The 24,250-nt window shown below is 40.0% G+C and overlaps 1 protein-coding gene across 1 annotated transcript in view; it reads left to right on the forward strand.

Annotated features, from left to right (window-relative positions):
• Window positions 1-22,988, forward strand: part of ATRN (attractin) — a gene marked incomplete at both ends in the record, with an annotated part of 39,090 nt that extends 16,102 nt beyond the window's left edge. Inside the window, 14 exons of the mRNA XM_010284072.1 lie at window positions 1,457-1,541; window positions 3,138-3,358; window positions 4,519-4,640; window positions 5,161-5,299; window positions 6,737-6,918; window positions 9,136-9,352; window positions 11,143-11,328; window positions 13,044-13,277; window positions 13,983-14,120; window positions 19,031-19,124; window positions 20,023-20,075; window positions 21,740-21,834; window positions 22,356-22,434; window positions 22,831-22,988. Of these exons, the coding sequence (XP_010282374.1) occupies window positions 1,457-1,541; window positions 3,138-3,358; window positions 4,519-4,640; window positions 5,161-5,299; window positions 6,737-6,918; window positions 9,136-9,352; window positions 11,143-11,328; window positions 13,044-13,277; window positions 13,983-14,120; window positions 19,031-19,124; window positions 20,023-20,075; window positions 21,740-21,834; window positions 22,356-22,434; window positions 22,831-22,988 (2,003 nt within the window). The remainder of the gene's footprint in view (window positions 1-1,456; window positions 1,542-3,137; window positions 3,359-4,518; window positions 4,641-5,160; window positions 5,300-6,736; window positions 6,919-9,135; window positions 9,353-11,142; window positions 11,329-13,043; window positions 13,278-13,982; window positions 14,121-19,030; window positions 19,125-20,022; window positions 20,076-21,739; window positions 21,835-22,355; window positions 22,435-22,830) is intronic.
• Window positions 22,989-24,250: the final 1,262 nt, after the last annotated feature.

Raw genomic sequence — 24,250 nt, forward strand, 5'->3', positions numbered from 1 at the left:
TCAGAATCATTCATTTTTTCCAATACTTGATCTTCAGTTAAACATGGGAAAGAAGCTTAGAAAGCAAAACATTCCAGGCCCTCTATTAATCTAGAAAAATATGTTTCTTGGCCTCACATAACTCACAACTTGCTGGATAAAAAATTGAAAAGTCCTGTCCAATTTTGTGGAAGTTGCATGTTAAAAATGGGAGCCATGCATGCTTGTCTCAGGAGTGATGCTGGACTAGGTTAAATTCTTTGAGAATCTAGCAAATGGTGTTTAAAAACAAACTTAAAAATCATGATTTAGCCAAGTAATAAATCTAGCCAACTGGGTGCTATGTCTTTTATTTATCAGCACTCTTGAACAGAAGTTTCTGCTGGAGCAGAGGTTAAGACAGTTGTCTTACCCAAAAATTCCCCAATTAAATTTGGTGAAAAATTAGTAAGGTTGTTTTTCTTTTCTCTCTGACTTAATTTACATACTAGTTTGGGTTTGTGGATGTTTTTTCTGAGGCTCAGTCCATGGCACAACAGTTTTATCTTGTATTAAATCATCTGAGTATTTGAGTGCTCTGTAGATTTTTAGAGCAGATTGACTTTTCTGTCTTAATTGCATAAATTGCATACAGCTGCCTCTGGGACATTAGCCCCCAAGGTGATCCCATTCACTTGGTGAAGTTCAAGTGATATAAATTGTACTGACTTTTCCTGCTTTTTTTCCTTTGATTGCTCAGTAGGTTATATGTTTCTTAGCTTGTTTTTTTCATCTTGACTAAAGGAAGAAATTACCTGAGAAACCAAGTAAAAAATGAAGCCGAACTTATAAATGTTATGCTAATAGAAAAAGATGGAATAATCTCACATTATATTAAAAGAGAAAAACAACCACAAATCCTTAAGCTATGACGAGTAAAAAATAGTTTTAAAAACATGGATATCTACCCTCTAGGAACGTAATTGCAATGGAAAAAGAAAAAAGATAAGTCTCTGTTCTCAGTGATACTGGTTTGGAGCAAAACTGCAAATAATTCGCATAGAAACAGATAAAACTGAACTTGTTACACAGTGAAAAATTTCACTAGTAAAGGAGAAAAAGCCACTCAAGCCACCACCATTTAATTACACGTGATGGCCAACAAAGTTGATAACCCCTTCAGCACAGTGCCCTGAAACTTTCCTTTTTCATGAACTGTTTAGGTGATGGAGCAGAGCCATTACATCGTTCTGTTCCTTTTTTGTCATGCCATAGCGGCTGGGGTGAAGACTAAGCCTTAAATCTTGCAAAAGGACATAACGCAGCACTTTCTTAAACTGTCCTGTTTCACTCAAGATTTATGTTCTGGTGGTGGGCGGAACGGTCGCTCTATAGTTATTGAAGTACTTTGGGATCTTTCAGGAAGAAATGTGCTACATAAGTTGAGTCAGTAATTATACAGAGAAACGTTTCTGAAATGAGCTGTCTTTAATCCTAGCGTGCGATCGGTGGTCTGTTCTTCCTCGCCCAAGTCTCCATCACGATGTGAACAGGTTTGGACATTCTGCCGTGCTCTACAACAGGTAAGGCTACAACCAACCTGGGGGGTATTGGCATTTTTCATACCTCAGTAAACTTATACACCCGTGTGTGTCGGTGCACATGGTGTGTTGATACATGTACATCAGTAACATTGAGACCAGAGGTTGAGGATCCGTTGCAAGCCTCTTGAAATTCTCAGACCTTCGTTCTTGTAATGTCTTCAGTATCCACCTGTACCTGTTAGCCCTTTTTCATTGGACTAAACTGTCTCAGCTCACTTCTTTCAAAATTTTATTTTTTCATATTTCTGTTCCTTTTTCTAAGTTTATATATATTTCTATTTCTTAGTAATCTCGTAATTTCATATATTTCATATTTCTGTTTCTTACTTAGCTGCACTGATAACTTTTATCTCCAAATCGTACTTTCCCTCATGGTTTCTAAATTTGTCCATGTTTCAGTTTATGTAGCTTATCCTCTATGGCTCTTTTTTACCGTTCACGTGATGTACAGTATTTAGATGAAATTACGGATGAGTTTTCTGCTGTTCAGCATTATATCGCTGTAATAATATCTGTGCTCTCAGGTGAACATCTGTTAGTGTATTTGAGTCTGCAGAACCAAGTTTGAGAGGTGACATTTCTTAAGAGTCTTTTGTTCTGGTTCCTTTATCCTTTGAGATACTTTCTGTAAATCAGTAACAGTATATAAAGCTCAGTTTAAGCCAGGCAGATAACTGTCACTGCCTTGAAAAGGAAGGTGTGCTTCTAGATACTCGTTTTGTCTCTAAAATCTCATTCACTATCTATTTGTTTCAGTATATACTGAATACCAGTGATATGTTTGCTCCCATGAAGGACAATTAAGCCCATGCTTTAGTTCTTTCCTAACCTATGGTGAAAAACATATTAAAAATACTTATTATTCAACCTAAACTTTTATTCAGTTGCATTGATTCTTCTTCACTGTCTTATTAAATGTACGTTTACAAACATGGATGCACAGGTTTTTTTGGGTAACTGATGAAATACGATGTTTTGCCTGAAGCAGTTGTGATACTAAAGAAGGTTTAAAAAAACCACCTTCATCCTCCTGCCCCCCAATATTCTTTTGTTTTGGGGTTGTGTTTTTTTAATTGACACAATGACTCTTTGCTCAGTTGCTAACAGCCATGAAAATAACTGTGGTTTTGTCACAGCGGTGTAGCAAGATGTGACAACACTGAATTGTTTTGTCACAGTTTCTGAACACTGGTTTAACGGTGTGATACCGTGTCCCCGGTTTTTAGCCTTCCTCTCTCTCTTGCCACTGTTCTTTACAGGAGGATCCCACATTTCTGCAGCGTTTCATGTATAGTCACGCTGATCAGGTGTCACCCAGAGTTTTGGCTGAAGGGGAAGGTCAGACCATGCCCTTGGAATGGTTTGACTCTGACTCTCTGGCTTCTCTGAAACAGTGGAAGTTGACTGACCTTTTCATTAGTGCCTTCCTTAACCAAGAGCTATTTATTTGGTTTTACACATGCTGGAATGTAATAAAACATGTTGCTCACACCTTGAATCAAATTGACCTGCAGGAGCGCATGGTCTGTAAACACAGGCAAAAATATTTATATCTTTACTTACATTTTTGTCTAGCACCATGTACGTATTTGGAGGCTTCAACAGCCTCCTCCTCAGTGACATACTGAAGTACACACCCGAGAGATGTGAAGCTTTTGACAACGAAACGGCTTGCTTGCAAGCAGGTCCAGTCGTCAGATGCGTGTGGGCTGCCAGCCCTCCTCACTGCGTCCCCTGGGAAATGGCGACGGTAGAGCAGCAGCAAAAGGTCTTTGAAGACTGCCCTCCCAAGCCAGGTATGTGTCATGTTCTTTCCCTGTCCCTCTCCGAAAGGTGTGTAGGGTCTTTTTCTTTTCCAGATTCTGTCTTGTGTTAGTTGTATGCCTTTAGCAGATCAGGTTCAAGATGGGGGGCTGTAGTTGTGCTTCCATATGTGCTCTGGGAGACCTTCCTCTGACCAACTGGCTGCAATGACATGGAGATGTTTCCATCTCTCACTCACCCTGAAGCTGGTTGCTCATTAAATTTTTTTTTCCTACTGTACTGCTTCACTTACTTTCCTATCCTAAACAGGCATCATCAGCCAGGGTTCAGGCTTGGACCATTGCTCTGTAGATGTTTGCCCCAAGAATTGACCTTGTGAGAGCCAGCAATTTGCTGATGAGCACCAGCGGGCAAGGGAGGGGGATCTGGGTCCTGCGGCATTATCCCGTGCTCTTCAAGAGAGACAGCAGGAAGAATGTTTAAAGTTATTTTAATTCTCCTCCTACAGTATTGTATGGATAGAGCATACAAAAAGAACGTTTGTTTTAAGGTCTAATTCCTGTGTTCTCTCTTATGATAATTTTAAAACAACTTTTCAACGCTTTATCCCAATGCATTCATTGCTCTGAATTGAATTATACGAACCTTGATTCTGTAATAGATGGCAGCCTTTAATTATTTAAAAGAAATTGATGTAAAGGGACATTGCTTTGATGGGCTCTCAATGTACAATAAATTTTCACAAAACACAGGCGATAAGCAATTGGAAAGATGAAGTGGAAAGTTCAAGCTTTGCATGAAAATGCTCCACGTAACTGAAGGCGAGGCTTGCAGCAAAATGGGCCTGTGGTGGGAGATGTTCATCGTCCTTGTGAAATGTCCTCTGGCATCGTTTGCATGGGCATTGACCGAACGTGCATGCCTAGGCTCAGTTCATGCGCTTCCATGGCTTGGTGCATTTTCTGGTGGTGTGTTTTACGGCTCCTTGGGCACAAAAAATGATTGACGCTGCAAATGAATGTGGTTTTCTATCAGTTCAATCACATGAGAGTATCTGATTTACTAGGTAGTTGGTAACGGAAAATCTACAGGCACTACTGTTTGGTTATATCTTTTGCTATATATAATCAAGTTCTTAGAGCTCTGTCAGGAAATGCCTGTTTTTGGTCATGCAGGTTTTTTTCTTTAATAGTTGTAGACAATGAGAAATGTGATCAGATTACAGACTGCTATAGCTGTACAGCAAATACAAACAACTGTCAATGGTGCACTGACCAGTGTATCTCAATGCATAACAACTGCACAGAGGAACAGGTAAAGTCTCTCTAATACTTCTGTAGTTTAAATTTAGCCTTTGCTATATCAAATGTCCAGATGCCTTTATCTGTCGGTGTTATGACCCCTGTTGTTTACTTATTTCCAGTGCTTGTGTAGCTCTGAGCTGCTAACATGCTTGGATTTTTTTTTTTTTTTAAATTGGTCCAAGGGCTTTTCATGGGACACTTCACTTAAGTTAGGAGGATGGCTGTGGGCAGGGGAAGAGGTGGTGTGATTATTCAGTAAGGCATGTAGCCATTTGGGTTTGCTATCAGCAGACCTTTCCCTAGAAAAAAAAACCTAACCCTTTTGTAAGAGCTCTAGTAAGGAAAATGTGTCAGATGGTGGCCTGGGGGAATATCCTGAATACACAATACAGGCTGTGTCCAGTGTCACAGCTTTTGAACATAGAGGTTGCTTTTTTGGTCTAAACCGTGAAGTTCAGTGTGATAGTCATTATGGCAGTTACAAGCAGGCATTGGGTGGGAAAAAGCCTCATCTGTGCTATTTATTTTAGGTTCCTATTACTCTATATGATAATTGCCCTAAGGATAACCCTGCCTACTACTGTAACAAAAAGACAAGCTGTAAAAGTTGTGCCATGGATCAAAACTGTCAGTGGGAACCTAGGAATCAGGAGTGCATCGCTTTACCAGGTAGGTATTGGTTGTATTTGTGTAAGAAAATAAGCCCAATTCACCCCGTCCAAAAAGTTGTCAGATTTTGGTGGTTTCTTTTTTTTTACCTCCAAATCTGTCATCTCGTAGGGCTAGGCTGGGGTAAATGATGTTCTTTAATCATACTAGCTTTGGTATGACACTTTATTTCTACTAAATTCAGAAAGTCTGATGGAATATTTTTCAGTCCCAATTGTCTGAAGAGGAGTATGATCATTTGTATAATTATTAAGCTGTATTCCATCTCTCTCTTTTCATTTGATAAAAGCAGTACTGTTGATATAATAGGCTTCTGGAAGGTATTAGATTTAATAATGCATGCTATTTAATTTTAGAAAGTAAAATTGAGCAAAAGCATAATGACACATACTGGACGAATTAGGCAAATAATACCTAAAGTGCATAAGGAAAATTCTCCTCTGAGAGCGTTTGCAGTGGGAGCTCATAGGAGTTGATCGTTAGTACCCCTGTAGTAATGTGGGTTTTTTTTCCCAGTGACTGGGAGAGAGATCCAGCATCTTCAGTGACTGACATTTGCAGTTAATAAAATGAAGAAAAAGGGGAAAAAACAACACAGGCAGAAGCTTTACATGGGCATGGAAAGCCTTCCTCTAGTAATTCTGATAGGTCTGGGCATGTCCAGCTTTGGCATTTGCTATTCTGGAAGAGTGGAAAAAAAAAAATGAAAAGACTTTGGAGAACTCTTGAGAGCAAGAAAAACATCTTTTAATGAGATAGATGAAGAGCATGGTCTGTTTAATTTGTTCTAGAAGAGGGGATGACTTGATCATACATGTAAAAAGCCCATCTGAAAAACTGCCACTTGAGAGCTTTTCAATCTGTTAGCTGAATCTAAACCAGGACTCTGGAACTAGACGTTAGCTCTACAATTCACACTGAAAAAGTCCATCAGGTTTTTTTGTAAGGGTGGCTATGACTGGGGGAAAATAATTACCACAAAGTGCAAGGATTTCTTCAGCAGTAAGCGTGGCTGGGCTTAAGATGAAATGGGGATTAATCCTGGAAATTTGGTGCTGTGGACAGGATTAGCACAACAACCCTCTTCTGTTGAAAGGTATCCTAACAGCTGTGGCTGAGTAAGTGACTTTAAGCCATCAGCAAAATACCCATTTGCTTTCCTTTTTCTTCTACTATGATTTTACTATTTGATGTTGTGATAAGTTCTTTGCCAACCTATTGCAGATAACTAAGTGGTAACGTTGCACTTCAGCTCCCCCAAAAAGCTTTCCTTTTCCTTGGGTATTATTACACAAAAACACTTCTGAGCATGCCCGTAAGTCATGCTGGTTTGGGATGAGGCTTTAGGTTTTATTTTGGTGGAAGAGCTCTCTGGCTACTTCGAATGTTGTGAAGGTCACTTGCGTCTCTGGTTTTACTTTCTTTCCCCTTCTCCAGAAAATATCTGTGGAACAAACTGGCATTTGGTTGGCAACTCCTGCTTGAAAGTTACAAACGCGAAGGAGAACTACGATCATGCCAAACTGTCCTGCAGGTCCAGCGGTGCTTTGTTGGCTTCCCTCACGACCCAGAAAAAGGTAGAATTTGTTCTAAAGGAGTTGCAGAAGATGCAGTCTTCGGTGAGTGCTTCTCTTTTATGTCCCCTGAGTAATTAAGCTCTGACTGTGGAAAAGTCCTTGCTGTGGTATTGTATGCTCTGTACAGAGTAGACATGCCTCTTAACTGAAAAGGACTGATTTTTCTTTTGAAATTCAACATAGCCTATGGGTGCTTTTGAAGTGGAATTGTAGAGAATGTAAATGGGCAAGATAAATATAAACATACACTGTGCCTCAAAGGTATCACTTTCTATAATGAAATCACACAGGCATTTCTCTTGTGGGATACATGACTGCAGCAGGAGTCCTCTCGTGACTTGTACACAGTATTTCATAAGTAAATGTCCCTTTGGGGCACCAGAGGTGTTTAATGTAAAGCATTTAAGTTATTTATTTCACTCAGAAACGTGGCTGTTCAAAATGTTGGCTCCTTACTCCAGCAAATAAGCTGCTTGGCTTATTTGGAGTTATTTATGTTTGATTTAGTGGCAGGTGCTTTTCTGTCGGAGCCGGTGAGAAGTGAATTGGAATCTGTCCCTCTTCATGCATCAATAAAATAAATATTTTTTAATCCCCCCCCGCCCCGTCCCCACCCCCGTCCCTGACAGAAGTGTGGAGGTATTCAGAGCAGGTTGTGTAGGTGCTGCTACAGCCCGAATGAACAACGTTGCTCTGCAGCTTTGCTGAAATCCTGGTGTGGGCTGTAGAGCTGCTGTGGCTTGACAGCACGTCAGAGTAACTCCTCTTGGGTCCCAGAGGCCACGTGGGCAGGGCTGGCACTCAGGCAAGTTCTATATAGGAAAGATGGGAGTGGAGGCAGTGAGATGAGAACGTACTTCAGTACTAAAGAGCAATATTCCCCTGTTGAAATAAAAACATTTCCTGCTTTGATTCCCTTTGTAATTTTTAAGTAGCATTTTGACAATTACGGGGTTTTAGAGAGGATTCAATTTAGCCAAGGTAAGGTGAGGTGCAATTCAAGCAAGATTGATTGTTAAATCTTGCATAAAGAGAGAAAGCCAAGCCTGGGATATTGTAAAAGACCTGGTTCGAGCAGCTCGGGGTGTTTCCAGGTATCCCAGTCGTTAAAGTGTGGTGTAAATTCCTAAAGACACATGGCAACCCTTCCCTAATAGTGCTTGAAACCTTACACCAGCGAGAAAAAAAACTGTTAACTCTTTTTTTTTTTCATCTACAGTATCGCTTAAAAAGTGAGCCTTAGAAATCTAAACTATTAACCCTTTTTTTAGTGGATATTAGTATTGTATGCTTGTAATGTGGGAAAATGGCTTTGCTAAAAAGCCAGCCTGTATCTGGTACTTGAATTTTTGCCATTCAATGGCACGCTGCTGCTGGAGGAGACTGTACTTTGCAGTTTTTCCTTTTTTAAGTAAGCTCTGTATAGATGTTTTGTAATAGTACGAAAACATATTGGTGTTGGCACATAGTGCTTTGTAACCCTGTTGCTGCTAGAAGTTGCAGCTCTAAGGTTTAAGACTGCATATATCAGTAAGAGAAGATGTATGGTCTAACGCCTTCCTAGGACAGCCGTGCCACCAAAGTGTTTTGATGAAGAAAAAATTTGAACAGTAAAGTAACATATTCTATCAATACAGTTAAAATGCCTCTCCCCCAAAATAAGTGTGCCAAAAAATAAATCACCAGTAGAAATCGTTGTGTTATGGTTTCTTCGTATTGAGAATTTCATTGCTATCAATACTAATTTAGGTTTGACTTGCTCTGTGTCTCCACCCCTCCATATATACATTCTTAGGCAGCAGAGGTCTTCTAGCAGGACTGTAGAGTAGGCAGATTGTATCATTTAAATAGTGTAGAGGGACTGCTAGTTTTCTTCCTAATGTCAAACTGTAGCTCCAGAAATTTTTTTCCTGTGTCTAGCAATTTATAGGAGTCACAAACATATAAAGAGCAACTTGCAGTTAATTGCGTAGTCAGCCAGCATGAATGTTTGACTTGTTCTCCTCCTGGTTTAGATAACTAGAAATACAGGTTGAAAAAGAAAATAAAATTAAAAAATTGGTGTTGCCTGAAGGATTTCTCTTTCTCTGTGGCCTTTAATTCTGGTAGCACTGAGAAACAAATATTTTCCTTATTACATTTTTGCAACACCTAACCAGGCAAGGTTGTTTATAAGCATTAAATGGTGATGTGTATTTTCTTTTAATACTTAAGGTAATAAAACTGGGTATTAAATCTACCATTTTCCTTTATTTCTAGCCCAAAACTTTGACCCCGTGGGTTGGACTGAGGAAAATCAACGTGTCATATTGGTGCTGGGAAGACATGTCTCCCTTCACGAACACCCTGCTCCAGTGGCTTCCCAATGAACCAAGTGATGCTGGATTTTGTGGTTATTTAGCTGAGCCTTTCCAGCAGGGACTGAAGGCAGCAACGTGTATCAACGAAGTCAATGGCAGTGTCTGCGAAAGGCCAGGTAGTTACATCTAACTTGTGTGTCTCATAGGGAGCAGCTTGACTAAGAAGTATTTCTGTTTCCTAGAGAGTAGAGAGGATCCCATTCATCACACTTGAAACTAGCTGCATCATGACTTTGCCAAAGAAAAGTAGTTCTGAAAAAGTGTCCTGTGTAGGTGTTTCATACAGGAATAGGAGATTTTAAAAATAGCTCTAAATATGCTGTTAATTGTAAAATGCTTGAAGTACATTATAGTTTAATTATTTTTCTCTAAATTGCATACCTGAGTAGGACATTTAGGTTAATTATGGTATGGAGCAATCTCCTGTTTAAAAAAAACAAAAAAAAAAAAATAAAAGCTACTTTCCAATTGAGCTCTCCTTTCTCCCCTCCCCTGCTCCATAGCCAGAGGAAGATTTTATCAAATTTTGAAATTAATTGGGCAAGACACTTTGGACATATGAGAACTTTGAAAAAGAAGCTATTTGCTTTTGGGAAAAGTCTTCTAGCTTTGTTGGAACTGCATATCTTTTAAAAAGGTTTCGTCTGTTAACTCTCCATTATAGCTGATTATTTCTGAATACCAACTAGTGCCTCTTTAAGTTTTAAGAAAGTTGGCTGCTTACATAGAAATTTCTAAGTAAGCTATACTACTTGAAATCATTCTTTGTGGAAGAGCAGAATACAGATCATGAATGTAGAACCTGAACTCAAAATTTTGTATATTTTAACTTGAGGCATTTTGAATCGGTCTAAGCTTTAACTTACTTTTTATGGTCTGAGAATAGTCACTTGAAACAGATGATAAAGCACTGGCTCACACCAGAAACTCCTGAGTTAGTTCTGCTTTCAATACTCATTTTATGTGTGGAACTGCTCAAATAACTTAAAACATATCCCAGTGTGCTCACATAAAAAGTGGGGCTTCTTCCCAATGCTTCAGCTGGGACCATAGTGAAGGAACACATCAACAGACCTGCAGAGACAAGAAAAGCACATTCATAACCCTATAGAAATTGTTTTTAAGGTGGATACTTTAAAAAGCATTAACACTTATGAAGGATACGTAATAAGAGAAATGATTTTACAGTACTTGCTGTGTTTCTCATATTCACCGTGGTAGAAGGTATTTCCAGCTCCATCCAGCCCATGTTGTGGTTTATCCCCAGTGGGCTGGGGGAGAGAATTGGGGAAAAAAACTCGTGGGTTGAGATAAAAACAGTTAATAGGACAGCAAGAGAAAAAGAAACAACAATGATAACAGCAATAATAATACCGGTAAAGGAATGTACAAAAACGGGTGATGCCCAATACAGCAATTGCTCACCACCCGGTGATCGACAGTCCGTCCCCGAGCAGCGATTCTCGCCCCCCCCGGCCAACTCCAGTTTATGTACTGGGCATGACATCATATGGTATGGAATATCCCTGTGGCCAGCCTGGGTCACTGTCCTGGCCATGTCCCCTCCCAGCTCCCCGCGCACCCCCAGCCTTCCTGCTGGCAGCCCAGCACGAGAAGCTGGGCTCTCCTTGAGTACTTAGCAACAACCCAAAACATCAGCACCCTATCAAGAGTTTTTCATCCCAAATCCAAAACACAGCCTCACACCAGCTTCTGTGAAGAAATCCAGCTCTATCCTGCCTGAAACCAGGACAGCCCACCACAAACGAAGTGTTTCAAGACCATGAGATGGAACCATTTTTCAGCCTGAATAGTAAACAGGGTTTTTATCTTCTGTCTTTTTATCTCGGGGCTTGTTACCTGTGTCTTGTTGGAAGAAAGCTGACTCTTGTCCTCCTGCCCACAGCTAACCACAGCGCCAAGCAGTGCCGCACGCCCTGCGCCCTGCGGACGCTGTGTGGGGAGTGTACGAGTGGCAGCTCCGAGTGCATGTGGTGCAGCAACATGAAACAGTGCGTGGACTCGAACGCTTACGTGGCCTCCTTCCCCTACGGGCAGTGCATGGAGTGGTACACCATGAGCAGCTGTCCACGTGAGTACTTGCTTCTGCCTCTTGACGGGAGGGACGGAGTCTTTTTGCTAGCAAAAGGTCATCAAGCTCTGCACATGGGTTATACTGAAAATCCCCTGGGTGAAGGTACCTGAGCCCAGGAGCTCAGTGTGTGCGGCTCCATCCTGCGCTATATTCTGCCTCATGTAAAGCATTTAATGCTTTTAGAATTAGGTCCCCGTTATGGGAACTATCAATTCAACTATATGGCAGAAAGTCAAGGCTTTCAAGTGAGATGATGAAATCTCCAGGTTTTTTTTCAGAGAGAGAAGTACTTGTTTCATTATTTGAATTCCTACCATTCGAATTAATTGTTACCTAATTTCATGTGATGAACTTCTTTTTGTATCTCTTTTATTCACATATGGAGCCATGTAATTTAATGTTAGATTATATTTATCAAATCCAAATTAAGGTTTACACGAGTGTTTTATTCTGAAACACTGCACATAGCCCACAGTAGGAATTTCTAACTTTATTTTGAATAAATTACTTATTTTTTCCCCTTTTAGGTAGGTGTGAGAAAACTGCAGAAGAATTATGGTACTTTAGAATATTGCATTTTGTTTTCAAACTGGGGTGAAATAGTCTAGAAATTTAAAAAATAGCCAAAACAATTTTATAAATTATTTTTATTTATGTTGAATTCTTTAGGAGCTGAGTGTGGGCAGGGGACTCAGGAAGGCCAGGGCTCTCGGGGTAGCAGACGGAGAGGAGTGCGTATGTTCCCCGGGAGGGAAGTTGGGCAGTTTGGGTTGATGCAGTTGCTCCAGGAACTTTTGGAAGCTGATGAGAATAAGCTGAGTAGCTCAAAGTGTTGCAAAATAACAGATGGAGAAAATGAGTTTTAGGTAACTGTCAAGCATGACAGTGTGAACTTCCCGTATAGCCCGAAGTCAAAAGTTGGAGGAAGCATCAGGCAGGAGATGAGTAAGCTGAAGTAATGAAAAACAATGTTTTTCTACTACTTTTTTTTTTTAGGCAAATATTGTCGATTAAAACATCGAGATAGAAAGTCTGCTCATCTTGGAACACCAAGAATTTACTCCATATTTTTTAAGATGGCATTGGGAAAGAAATAGAAAAACTTCTCTATATATAAAGAGTTTGTCACCCCTGAAATACAGTCCCATTTGAGAAAGGAACAGTAAAAGGCTGGCGATGGCTTTTCCTTGAGTTAGTCGACTGCTGAGCCCAGGGGACCTGCATGTGGCACTCTGAGCATCCTAAGATGACACATTTTATTCTACACGTGTATTCTCTGCTTTTTGACTCAGATAAATACTTGAAATAGTAGTGTGTGATATTAAAACATGTGGCAAGAAGAGAGTCAAAGCGAGTATCTGATCCATTGTAAATCGATCAGAGAACTTTTGTAGTTGGGAGCATTAACCTCTGGTATTAGTGGGTGGTGTTTAATGTTTAGAAAAACTTCACATGTGTATTGTGTTGTTTCATAACTCACTGATTAATTCAACCTTTGTGTTAATAGTTATCTTAGATTCTAGAATAAATATGCTGATAGGAATGAAAATATATATACATGTGTAACTGTGAATATCAGAATAAGTTTTTACAGATTTGGCAAGATAAATACTTAAGGTCGCAGAAGGCATGCAAGGGTTTCTGCCTTCACTGTCACCTTTGTTCTGGGTCACTGATTTATTCCACAATTTGATGTCTGTTTTTTTTAATAGCTGAAAACTGTTCAGGCTACTGCACGTGTGCTCACTGTTTGGAGCAGCCTGGCTGCGGCTGGTGCACTGATCCGAGCAACACCGGCAAGGGCAAGTGCATCGAAGGCTCCTATAGAGGTCCAGTCAAGATGCCAACCCCATCCACAGCAGGGAAACACAGCTTGGAGCCCGTCCTTAATGTCAGCATGTGTCCTGTGGAGAACAACTATAACTGGTCTTTTATTCAGTGTCCAGGTAAATGAGCAATGGTTAATTGTTCAAACATTTCAGCCACAGCAGCAATTAAATGCAAAGGGAAAGACTTTTTAAGACTGTAGTGATGTCTGTGTTCCCTCTTGTTAATGGAGGGAGGAAAAGAGCTTGGAAGGCAAACAAGAAATAATGCATTTTGAGATGGAAATTGTTGTGCGGGTATCTGTGAGCTGCATGAAGACTTACCTATGCATTACTCTAGAGAAATTTTTCCTTTCCCTACAAACCTTTACCGACTTCTAAACTTTTGTTTATTTATTGGTTTTACGGTTGCTTGAAAGAAAAGCAGTTCTTTCTCTGAAGGTTGATTTAATTGATAGCAATGCTCAGGGTGATTCTGAAATAACATTTTTGACACCAAACATATAGGATAAAATTACTTGTACTGCTGCTAAACCCTTTCTTCCCTGTTCCTCCATGTAAACCTGTCCCACCAGCTGCTTCCAGTCCTGTCTGTCCAATATGGATCTAAAGTTTTGGAGTTCAGTTTTTCACGTATTATTTTAAATATCAGGTTTTCAGTACACACTTCTCTTTGAGTTCATGTATCGCTAGCAAGACTGCAGGAACATCTTTGGAAGGTGCATGAAATGGTTTCATTCAGCCTCTGCAGAGCACAGACTGCAGAGGCTCTATGTGAAGCGCTATACTTCAGCACAGATACTCATCCTTTTTTGTTTTCTTCAGCCTGCCAGTGTAATGGACACAGTAAATGTGTAAATGAAAGCATCTGTGAGAAGTGTGAAAATCTGACGACTGGAAAACACTGTGAAACTTGCATCTCGGGCTACTATGGTGATCCTACTAATGGAGGAACATGTCAGCGTAAGTGATGCCTTAAATCTTCCTGCGCTCAAGTCTTTGATGTTTTTCACTCTTTACTCATTTCTCTGCTATCTTAACTGAAATTATATCCTGATAATACATTTTTTTTCTTTCCTGCAAACGAGGCACAATCCTTGTTTTTTCAAATCAAAGATACGGAAACTGCTTGATGAAATTCTTTGACTTTCATTGCACAAGTTAAAGATGATTTTTTTACCCTCCTTTGTAAACTTTAAATGACCACAGTGAAAAATGTGTGCATTTTAGTGTTTGATCCTGTTTTGAAAAGAAACAATGTTAATCCCAATGTCTTGAACAAATTTCTGCTTATCTAAATTTCATTTTCTATCGCATTTGGTTAATGCGTTGTGCATTCATTGTTGTAAGTGATTCATAAAAGGCTTGCCATATTTCACTGAGGAGTTGGCTGGATTTCAGTTGAGGATTAGGTGATCCCTGTTAAAATTGCATTTTAAGTTTGTAAAGTGCTTTGAGACTCTTTGGCACAAAGAACTTTTTTTGGTTTTGCAAGATCCTGTTAACAAACTGGGGAAAAAATCTTGAAGGACCAATACAGGTAATACTGAGAAATGAAAATAAAAGATTTGGAGTTTTACGCTTGAACCTTGCAACGTTACTCTGAACTATTGTGAATTTTGTAGTGTTGTATCATGGGGAGACCAGTTGTAAACCAGAATCCAGCTGTGATAGGTGATACGCAGATGTAAGGGAAGGTGCTTCTTTCTCCGAAGAGCTTTAATGGAGTATAGTTAGGCATGCCAGAAGAATTAAGTGAAGGGGATTAATGAGGGGACACTGAAGACTTTGAGTTGCTTCTTCCAAGTGTGGAGACAATCCAGTAGAAAGTACTTGGAAATTCATTTAGTATGGTTACTGGAAGTAGCATCAACCTTTGGGATGAAGATGAGAGTCAGTAGCTGGAGCATGAACGCCCCGTTTCCTAAAGCAAGAGCTAGGTGATGTTTGAGGCCATGAAGAAGAACCTCCCAACAGACAGATTCAAGGAAGGGGGTGAAAAGATCACAGACAGGGACAAGGCTGCCATACTTACAGAAAAGGGTGTTGCAGTAGCTGGGATACGAAATTACAACAGACAGCACAATGGCACGGGGACAAAGGAGAAGGTGCATCTCTGACACTTTATTTCAGAACGTTATCTGCAAGATTAAATACTGCTGATATTCGTAAACTCATTTCATGTGAAGATAATTTGAAGTGCAGGAATGAATAAATTGAGACTGAGTTGGCCTGAGAAAATAAATAATTCTACTCTGAGCATTCAGGTTTAATCATTGAATCACAACGTGCCTTTTGATATTTGTTGCTTTTCTATGCGTGTGGAAATTGAGAGTAAGTTACTTTGGACTCTTTCGCATGAGAATTGTCCAAAAATGGTTTGTTGCTGAGATAATGGATGATAGACTAAAGTCATCCAGATGCCTGAAAAAGAAATTAGAAAATGTGTTGAGAGACTGTGGAACAGCATTCATTCGTTATCTGATGAAACTAGTAGCTCATGTCAAAAGTGCTTTGCTCTCAAGTGCTTTGGGCCCAGGTTTTTAATTTTCTGTGATTTAACGCTATTTACTGTGAAGGCAAAAGGATGAGGGAAGCAGGAAACTGGGCAAAAAGACTGAGGTGGATCAGAAGAGGGAGAATGAGAGAAAATCATCCTACCTGATGCAGCCAGAGCGACTGCTGGCCATTAGTAATTCTTGCTTGATGGAAAGATTTCCAGAGAGGAATTTTTAAGGTGAGGATCTGCTGAGAGGCAAAAGAGCCAGCTCCTGCTTTTTCCGTCCTCTGAGCCATGGTCCTTCCTTCCCTTCCCATTAATGATGTGCTGATTCCACTCTTTTTGTGTATTTATGTGTAATGTTGTGTGCTGCTGTTTTTAGAGCCCACAGTCACATCCGTGCTGGAGATGGCTGTTGGTACAACTCCATCCTGATGCACAAGCATCCGTGCGTTTGCACACTTGACACCTAGTGTGAGTCCTGGTACTTTGAGGTGCAGATTTGCAGTGTTAACTCAGAGGCCCCAGCAGCATGAGGACCATAAATATCCTCAAAATGGCAAATATTCAGTGCTGAAAAAAGTGTTAGTGTTTGGTGTTTTCTGTTCTGCTGAGCTACAGGGAATTTGAGCGACGCGTTGGGATAGCAGTAGCCTTTCAAACAGGTAAGGGGGGTTCAAAAGCCAGGGAGGAATAAAAAGAGTGGATGGAATAAGACTCCTACTATTTCTGCTGCTGTGTGCCACCAGGGCAGGTGAACGTTGCTGTATTGCTTGTGTTGAAAAATTTTTAACAAACTGCAGTTATTTTTCTGAAGGAATTGTTTGCATATCATCATAGGCATTGGTGTTTGTGGAGCTGGGCAGATAATAACTAATTGGTAGGTAAATTACTCCTCAGCGGTTGCTTTTAGGAAGTGTCCAACGTAGCGAAGTGTTAATCGGGAAGGGCAGGAAATGCAGCACATCAAGTGTAAAAATAGCTGCAAGGTGCTTTCTCTGCATTCAGGGTTTTTTGAGTTTTCTGATTAAAGTTTCACATGAAAATATGCTAGCGGTAGATAAGGAAGTTATTTGCAAGAGAACGGAAGGCTCTATTATGCCTGAAATCAGATTGCTGCTGCAGGAGCGCTTCTGAACACCTCCGTGGAGCATTTGCTGGTGGCCCACGATGAGCTGCTGGTGCCGCGGTCCTGCCTGGTCCCCCCTCCTAGGGCTGCATGGGGGCCTTGGAGGACGGCTCAAGCATTTAGCATGGAAAAACGATGTTGGGCAGGTGGGTGATGCCGTTGCCGTTGGGGTGCTGGACCGTTACAAATACAGGAAGAGGAGCGGCGTTTCCCGTGACCATTGCTGAATGAGTCTTTGACCCACGGTTTCTGAAGAGGGTTGAAGGAGACTTGCTGTAAGGTGGTTCATCGTCAGACTGTCACCATGCTTCACAGTCAAAAAGCCATTTCCAATAATTTTGGCTTTCTGCTCTAGCATCAGGCTCTGGAGGCAAAGTTTCATTTTTAGACTCCAGCGAGAGTGTCTAGTACATTTTGTCAGTAGTTTGTTTCCAAACTTCATACTTGTTTGAAAAGCCATGAGAAAATTTCTCATGTGTGCATAGTCTAGTTCTTTAGTGAATGATCTCTAGTTACAGGGCTCATAGGAAAATGAATACATAAATAGACTCTGTTGTTTTAAGTAGGGATATTTGAGTCTCCAGTCGTCTTGATAAGCATGTGGCTAAAGAGCAGGGTGAGGAAGCATTAATGTTAGTGCTCAAGGTACTGTGATCTGTGTCTAAACAACATGAAATTTGAAATTTCTCCTAATTTTTATGTATGTTAATGTTGAATATTGATCAAATTTCACTTTGCTTACCTTTTGTAAAGCATAAGGAAGGAAGTACGAGACATTCTCAGTAGTATTAAGAACTATTTTTTTTAAAGTACCTCTAATGAGAACTGTATTTGCTTCACAGAATACAATTACTTTGTCAAATCTTCATTCAGTCTACTTGTTTCCACAATAGGCCTTCATACTGCTTCATATTTTGTTCCGTGTTGCTGCTAGGAAACCACTCATTCACATCTGAGAAGCACAACTAAGCGTCCCTGATACAATATAGCTTCCATTATCTGCCACTATAAAGAAGCCATCAAAAGGATTAATAAAACAAGGTCCAAGGTTGGCAAGGATGTTCAGGATGGGAACTTCATGTCTAAGAATCTGCCGGTACATTGAGTGGCACATGTCTTAATGAGAAGGCATGTGTCGTCTCAACAAGGAGGCACTGGCCTTTAAAGCGTACTATTTCCAGCAAGCTCAGGGACTGCAAATCTTCTCTTTCTGTACTTTTTCCCTTCTTCCATTGAATGCTCTCCCATGCACAGCTCCAGACGAATGCATCTTCCAGTTCATTCGTAGAACAACTTCTAAAAGGCAGCTACCTTCCAGGAAAAGTTAATATATACATCCTTCTAGTTATAGAGAACTTTATATCAAAGATAACTGCTTGGGTTGGATTTGTTCTTGTTTGTGTTTTGCGGTTATTTTTTTGCATGTACCTCCTCTACTTCTTTACGACCAAAGGTCTCAAAGTGTGTCAATGTTAGCATTTTAATTTGAATCGGGAGCATTCATTTCAAGCAAATCTCCCGTACGTCCCCACTGTCATACTTCGGTTTCGAGCAGGCTCGGGGTGTATGAGCTGGTCTGTTGTGGGCATGCTGCAAACCTGATGTAGTCCAGCGGCACGCTGGTTTCCTTCAACCGCGACTCAGTGGCGTTCAGCTCACGGACCGGGCAGAAGCTATTCTAAAATAGATTGAGGCACGTGTGCCAAACTGCTTCCAGCATGGACATCGTGTTCTTAGCACCAGCCCTTTTAGACTGCAGATGCGCTGACATTGTTGATAATGGCATTATTTTCTCAAAGGCTTATTTATTCTTAGAAAAAGCCCTGAAAGTACCATGAGCTTTGCTTTATTTGCAAAAACGGTCTCTCAAGAGTTATGAGTTTGACTGAAATGTGTTAGCAAGCCCAAAACTATTCCAAATATTGTCTTTTTCTTACCAGTTATGATATTCCTAGTGCTAACAAGAGGGGAAGCTAAATGAATTTTTGAGGCTAAAAAGCACAGTCTGATCATGATTTCAAATAAAACATCAGTCCTGGAGCCTGCACTCACTCTGTTTTGACACACAGTTCTATTTTTGGCTGCCTTCTGTATCACAAAGAAACCAAAGAGTACCAAATGGGTTTTTATATGCACTTTAATTGTTGATGTATCTCAGTTTGGCAACTAAAAAACTTAATTGCCATCAAATCTGTTTCTCTTGCTTCATTCAACATTGAATCTTTTTCCCCCTCTGCTCAACAGCTTGCAAGTGCAATGGCCACGCGTCTGTCTGCAACACAAACACAGGGAAATGTTTCTGCACTACCAAGGGAATAAAAGGAGACGAGTGTCAACTGTGAGTTCGTTTCACTTTGTTATTTGAAATCAAAAGGCTGTGCATATAGCGATATAGAACACCTAACTTTTTTTAATGATTGTATTTATGTGTCTGCTCATCTCTTCCTGCTGGCAGTTGACTAACTTCATTGATGGTGCAGCCAGCTGTGCTTCCGCTGGGGGAATAACATGAACAAAATGATTTCCTGAAGATTTCTAAGATTTTTAAGAACATTTCAACTGGCAATGTCATGCAGAAGGGATGGGGTGAAAAAACAATGTCCACACTCCCCAGACTATACATACCGCTTTGCTTTGTCCCTCAATAGTTTCTTTTTCATTGGTAGATTTTTACTGTCTGTGCCCTCTGCTGTTCTGGGGAGAAGTGTAAATATAGCTGAAATAAGACTTTGACATTCAACCATTTTAATGGAGCAGCTTCAGAGCAAAAAATTTTCTGAAGGTTTCTCTCTAACATAACAGAAATGCTTTTAGTGTAATGTTAGTGGAAATAATTTCATTCCAAATAATTTCATTGCCAGGTTTATTTTCAAAGTGTTGCTCACATGAGTAAACGTTTCTAGGACTAGAATCCTGGAATAGCCATAAATGTAAATGGAAGCTTTTGTTTTTGACTGTAGTAATCCAGTTCCATGCATTGTGAAGAGCTAATAAATACATTCCAAGTGGATGCAAATGTTAATATCTAGAATTTTGTATTTCATTTTTACTGCATACTAGCCTGACTTGCAGGGATCATGGAATTTTTTCAGCAGCCCAGTATAGCTCAGACATGCATCTTTTATTTTTAATTGTGTACTGTTGTCAGCACAGGTGGCGTTTTCTGATTTTTAGTGGCTGAGAATAAATAGAACTGAAAAAAATCCATTTATTAAAAAATATGTGTTTTTCTTTAGGTGTGAAGTCGAAAATAGATATCAGGGAAATCCACTTAAAGGAACATGTTACTGTGAGTACTCTTGGGATTTTGTTTGGAGATAAAAAATGTGTTTGAGGTTTAAAATATCTTATTTAAAACTAGTTGCCTCAGCATCTATTTAAAGGACAGGAGATTAAAGGAGGAACTAAAAATAGTTTTAAAAAACTTTCATGAAGTTTTCACAACAGTATTGTTTAAAGAGAATAAAAATACTCTTCTTGATAAGGTCTGTGTGATGGCTGGATCTTTCAAAACAAACTTTTGAATGTGTTTTACGTGACTTTGAAATGAAATCTCATCTCTGGAGAATATTCTACAATATATACCTAATAAGTCAAAACCAAAGCATGTCTTCAGAATTTTTATAAGTGCAAAATACTATTTTTTAGAAATTCTGTTCCGTGTTAGAATTGGTAAGGTTTCAAAATTGCAACGTTTCCTCTGAAATGAACAGTTGTATTCTCATGCAATTTGAGAAGACACGTTGCCAAGATTCAGATTACTTAATGGAAACTCTCCAGCTTCTATTTGCAAATATTAACAATCAGCATACTGGCAGGCATGGCTAGATGTAATCTTAAATTACATTAAGATGGAAGTCTCAAATAGTGTTTTTGTGCAACACAAAAATTATCAACATGCTGTATTTAGCAAATTTGAATTCTGCTTGTGCAGCTAAACAAGGGCACTGATGGCTTCACATGGCAGTCTCACAGCAAGGGTGACCTAATTCACTGCTGCCAGTGGCAGGGGTGGTAAAGTGGGCAAAAAGGGGAAAAAGGCAGAACTTTACAACTCTTACAGGAGCAACCTTGTGCTGTACGGATTCAGTCTCGCTTGGTTTTCTTCCTTGAAAATTTCGGTCTTAGTGCTTCACAGGAGTTGTGGGTAGACATCAGGAGGTTGTCTAGCTTGCGTCTATCCAACGGGGGGTCTCCAGGAGGCAATAAGAGAAAAATAACACCTGGTGTTAATAAATAGCTTCATATTTATTATTGCTTGGGGTATCACTGCACGGGTTTGGGAGTATGTACAGGTCATAATACTGCATTTTAATAAAAGGATACTGAGCCTGGTGGATGTATCCCCAAAACTGACTGCACGCTGTCGATTAACAGAGAGGTAACAGCCCAGCCCTAGGCAGCCATGAGCATAGGAGGGCATACAGGTGGGCCAAAAACTGGTCCTGGCATGCCTGGACATGATGTGACCCAGAGTAGGATGGCAGCTGGGTCAATGACAAGTAGCTGCTCTGTAGAAATCCTCCCCATACAGTCCACTGATGTACAGAGACTTATCATGCGTGGAACTTAGTCCCGTCCCAAGTGGGGATTATACATTCTATTTTATTTGCTGTTATTGCCTTAGCACATGGAGGTACTGCAGTATGGAGAAAGTAAGAGTCTCGGCATGTTTTTTGCAATGTGTAGGTATGAGCAGTCATATAGATTAAGGCTGAAAGCTATTCCCTGGAAAATATAAGCAGAGTGTTCTTCTCTGCTAGTCTCAACTTAAAAAGAGGGGGTTTTGTCCCTTTTGTGTGGGATCATACATAGGTTGGAGTAATTTGTAACAATGTGGTGACTGAGTTGTGCTCTCAGTACAAGAAACACTTCAGCAATATCATGCTTTGATTTGCAGAAGTTTGTTTTATTCCAAGACACGGGGTAACTTTCTCCATGCATTTCTTACAGATACTCTTCTCATTGACTATCAGTTCACCTTCAGCCTTTCTCAAGAGGATGATCGCTATTACACAGCAATCAACTTTGTAGCAACACCCGAAGAGGTAAATTTTCTACTTTCCCTTTCAACTTCATCCTTTGGGTATACGTGTGTTGTCTCTTGGCCATGGAGGCAATGAATTGTTACATTTCTGCAAGTCTCTTTCTGTAGTCTCTTAAAATGGCATGTAAGTCCAGTTCCACAAAGCAACCAGAACTTTCTGAGCTTGGCTTGGCCATGCAGTTTCAAATCTTCCTGGTAAAATTGCATAAGGAACCACAGTTGATTCTTTACAGTTGTTTGAACAACTGCTGAGCAACTCTAGTTTTGCTTGTTTTTCACCCCATACCTTGTGTGTCTATTCTTCCTGATTTATTCTGCACACATGACTTGTTTTGTTCTTTATTATGCTTTCCTTGGGGAGGAGAACGCTGCTTTCACAAAAAGTAAAAAGTTTTTTGCTTGATGTGTTTGCTCCATGTTAATAAATAAAATTCCAAGAATTTTCTTCAGTGAAGATTTGCTGGGATACCGTACAGTAGAATTGTTGTCCTAAAAATGGATTTTCTTTCCGCCTCCCCCCAGCAAAACAGAGACCTGGACATGTTTATCAATGCATCGAAAAACTTCAACCTCAACATTACTTGGTCCACGAGTTTTGCAGGTAAAATAAGCATGATCTAAGTTGCCTGGTAGCTTGTTTCAGGTACCAGTTTTTGACGTGTCAAATTTAATTGGGGAAACTTTTGTTTTAACCTTTGAACTTGTTCTGTAATGGTCTTAAATGTCAGGCCTGGGGGCAGAAGTGAAATATCAGAAGGAACTATGTTTTTCCATCTTAATAGTGTCTTCTGGAAACATGGAAGATGCAAATTTGATTTTTAGTAATGTAGTATTTTGGTATACAGTGATTTTGATAATGCAGCACAACTTAAAATAGTAGTGTTCAGGTGAAAAAATTTTATAACAGTAAAATTCGAGATGCTTTGCCCTTTTTGTGTGCTATTGAAAATGTGCATTGAAGCATCTTTTCTTGCTAATTTTTAACATTTGAAAACAGCTGGCACGCAGGCTGGGGAAGAGATTCCAGTTGTTTCAAGAACCAATATAAAGGAGTACAAGGACAGTTTCTCCAATGAGAAATTTGATTTCCGCAACAATCCAAACATCACTTTCTTCGTTTATGTCAGCAATTTCACCTGGCCGATAAAAATACAGGTAGGAGCTCTTAAAGTGTGTATAATTTCTCTCAATGATGTGCCTTGTTTCATTCAAGCTGAGCCAGCTCTCAGTGTAATCTTGCAGCAGGCAAAGGGTTTTGAAGTTCCTGATTAAGAGCAAAAAGGTGCGTGATCTTCTGATGTTCTTTAGCCCAATGGATCTGAAAATGCACTGTGAAATACTGGGATGCTCGCTTATTAACAGGGCTATGTTCTAACGAGGTCTCTGACTTTAAATGTGTAGGTGTTGATGTTGAAGAAAACAGATTCATATAGCCAAAACCCAAACCTGGAATGTGAAAACAGAGGAAATGTACTTCGAGTCTCTCTTTAACATCTTGTTCTCAATGGGCATAGCTCAATGGCCATCCCCCTTTCTCCTTGTGCTCCCCAAGGCTGGTGGTACCTGCAGAATGAGATGAAGCTCATTCTTTCCCTTAATTCAGTGCAGTCAGTTAACACACGTGTTGCCTCAGGTGTCAGACTGTGGTAAGACTAGTGCTGAAGAAGCAGTGGATGAAGCTTGGTGGATTATGAAAACACTCATAGATCACAGACTGCAATCACAGAGACTCTGAACTGCTGCGGCAGCTAATAATTCAAAGAAACCTTGGCCACCTTCTTGCTCTGGGCTAAGTCAAGTATCAACTCGCAGTGTACTCAGTGATACGAGTGCTCTTTGAAGTACTAGGTCTGGAATGGAGATCTCAGATGAGGCTCTGTATATTTGAGTTCTGCCTTTTTTAAGAAGCTTGGTCAAATGTGGGAACCCGAGTTCTTCCATCTGCACCCGTATTCAACCAGTTGTTATGTGAAAGCTGACAACTTCACATTAATTTACTTGATACTTCAGACATATCAGTCACACAAACTTACCACAGGGGTCACTTCCGACAAAGATGGTGCACGTGATAATGTGGAGCAAGGAAATGTCCACCTGGAAAAAAGGTCCATAAGCTATAGTGATATTTTTCAAGGTATTTCATGAACTTTTAAAAAAATATATTAGGGATACTTGTGAAATGCCTGCATCACCTGGTAAAGATGGTGGGTTTTAAGTACTCAGGAAACTTTGTCTTGTTGATTGCACACTGGTAGATTTGATAGGCTGACTTTGGACTGCGTTTTGGTTCTTTTTAATATCACTTACAATATTGGTAATAATTTTCCAGCTGGAGAGTTTTTACTTTATAAATTGTTAAAGTCTCAGTTCGTTGTCAAGTCCTAATTTTTAGATACAGGGGAGTTTGCAAGAGCTGC

The sequence above is a fragment of the Phaethon lepturus genome, unplaced genomic scaffold (genome assembly GCF_000687285.1).
Source record: "Phaethon lepturus isolate BGI_N335 unplaced genomic scaffold, ASM68728v1 scaffold14793, whole genome shotgun sequence".
In the NCBI taxonomy this organism is placed as follows: domain Eukaryota; kingdom Metazoa; phylum Chordata; class Aves; order Phaethontiformes; family Phaethontidae; genus Phaethon; species Phaethon lepturus.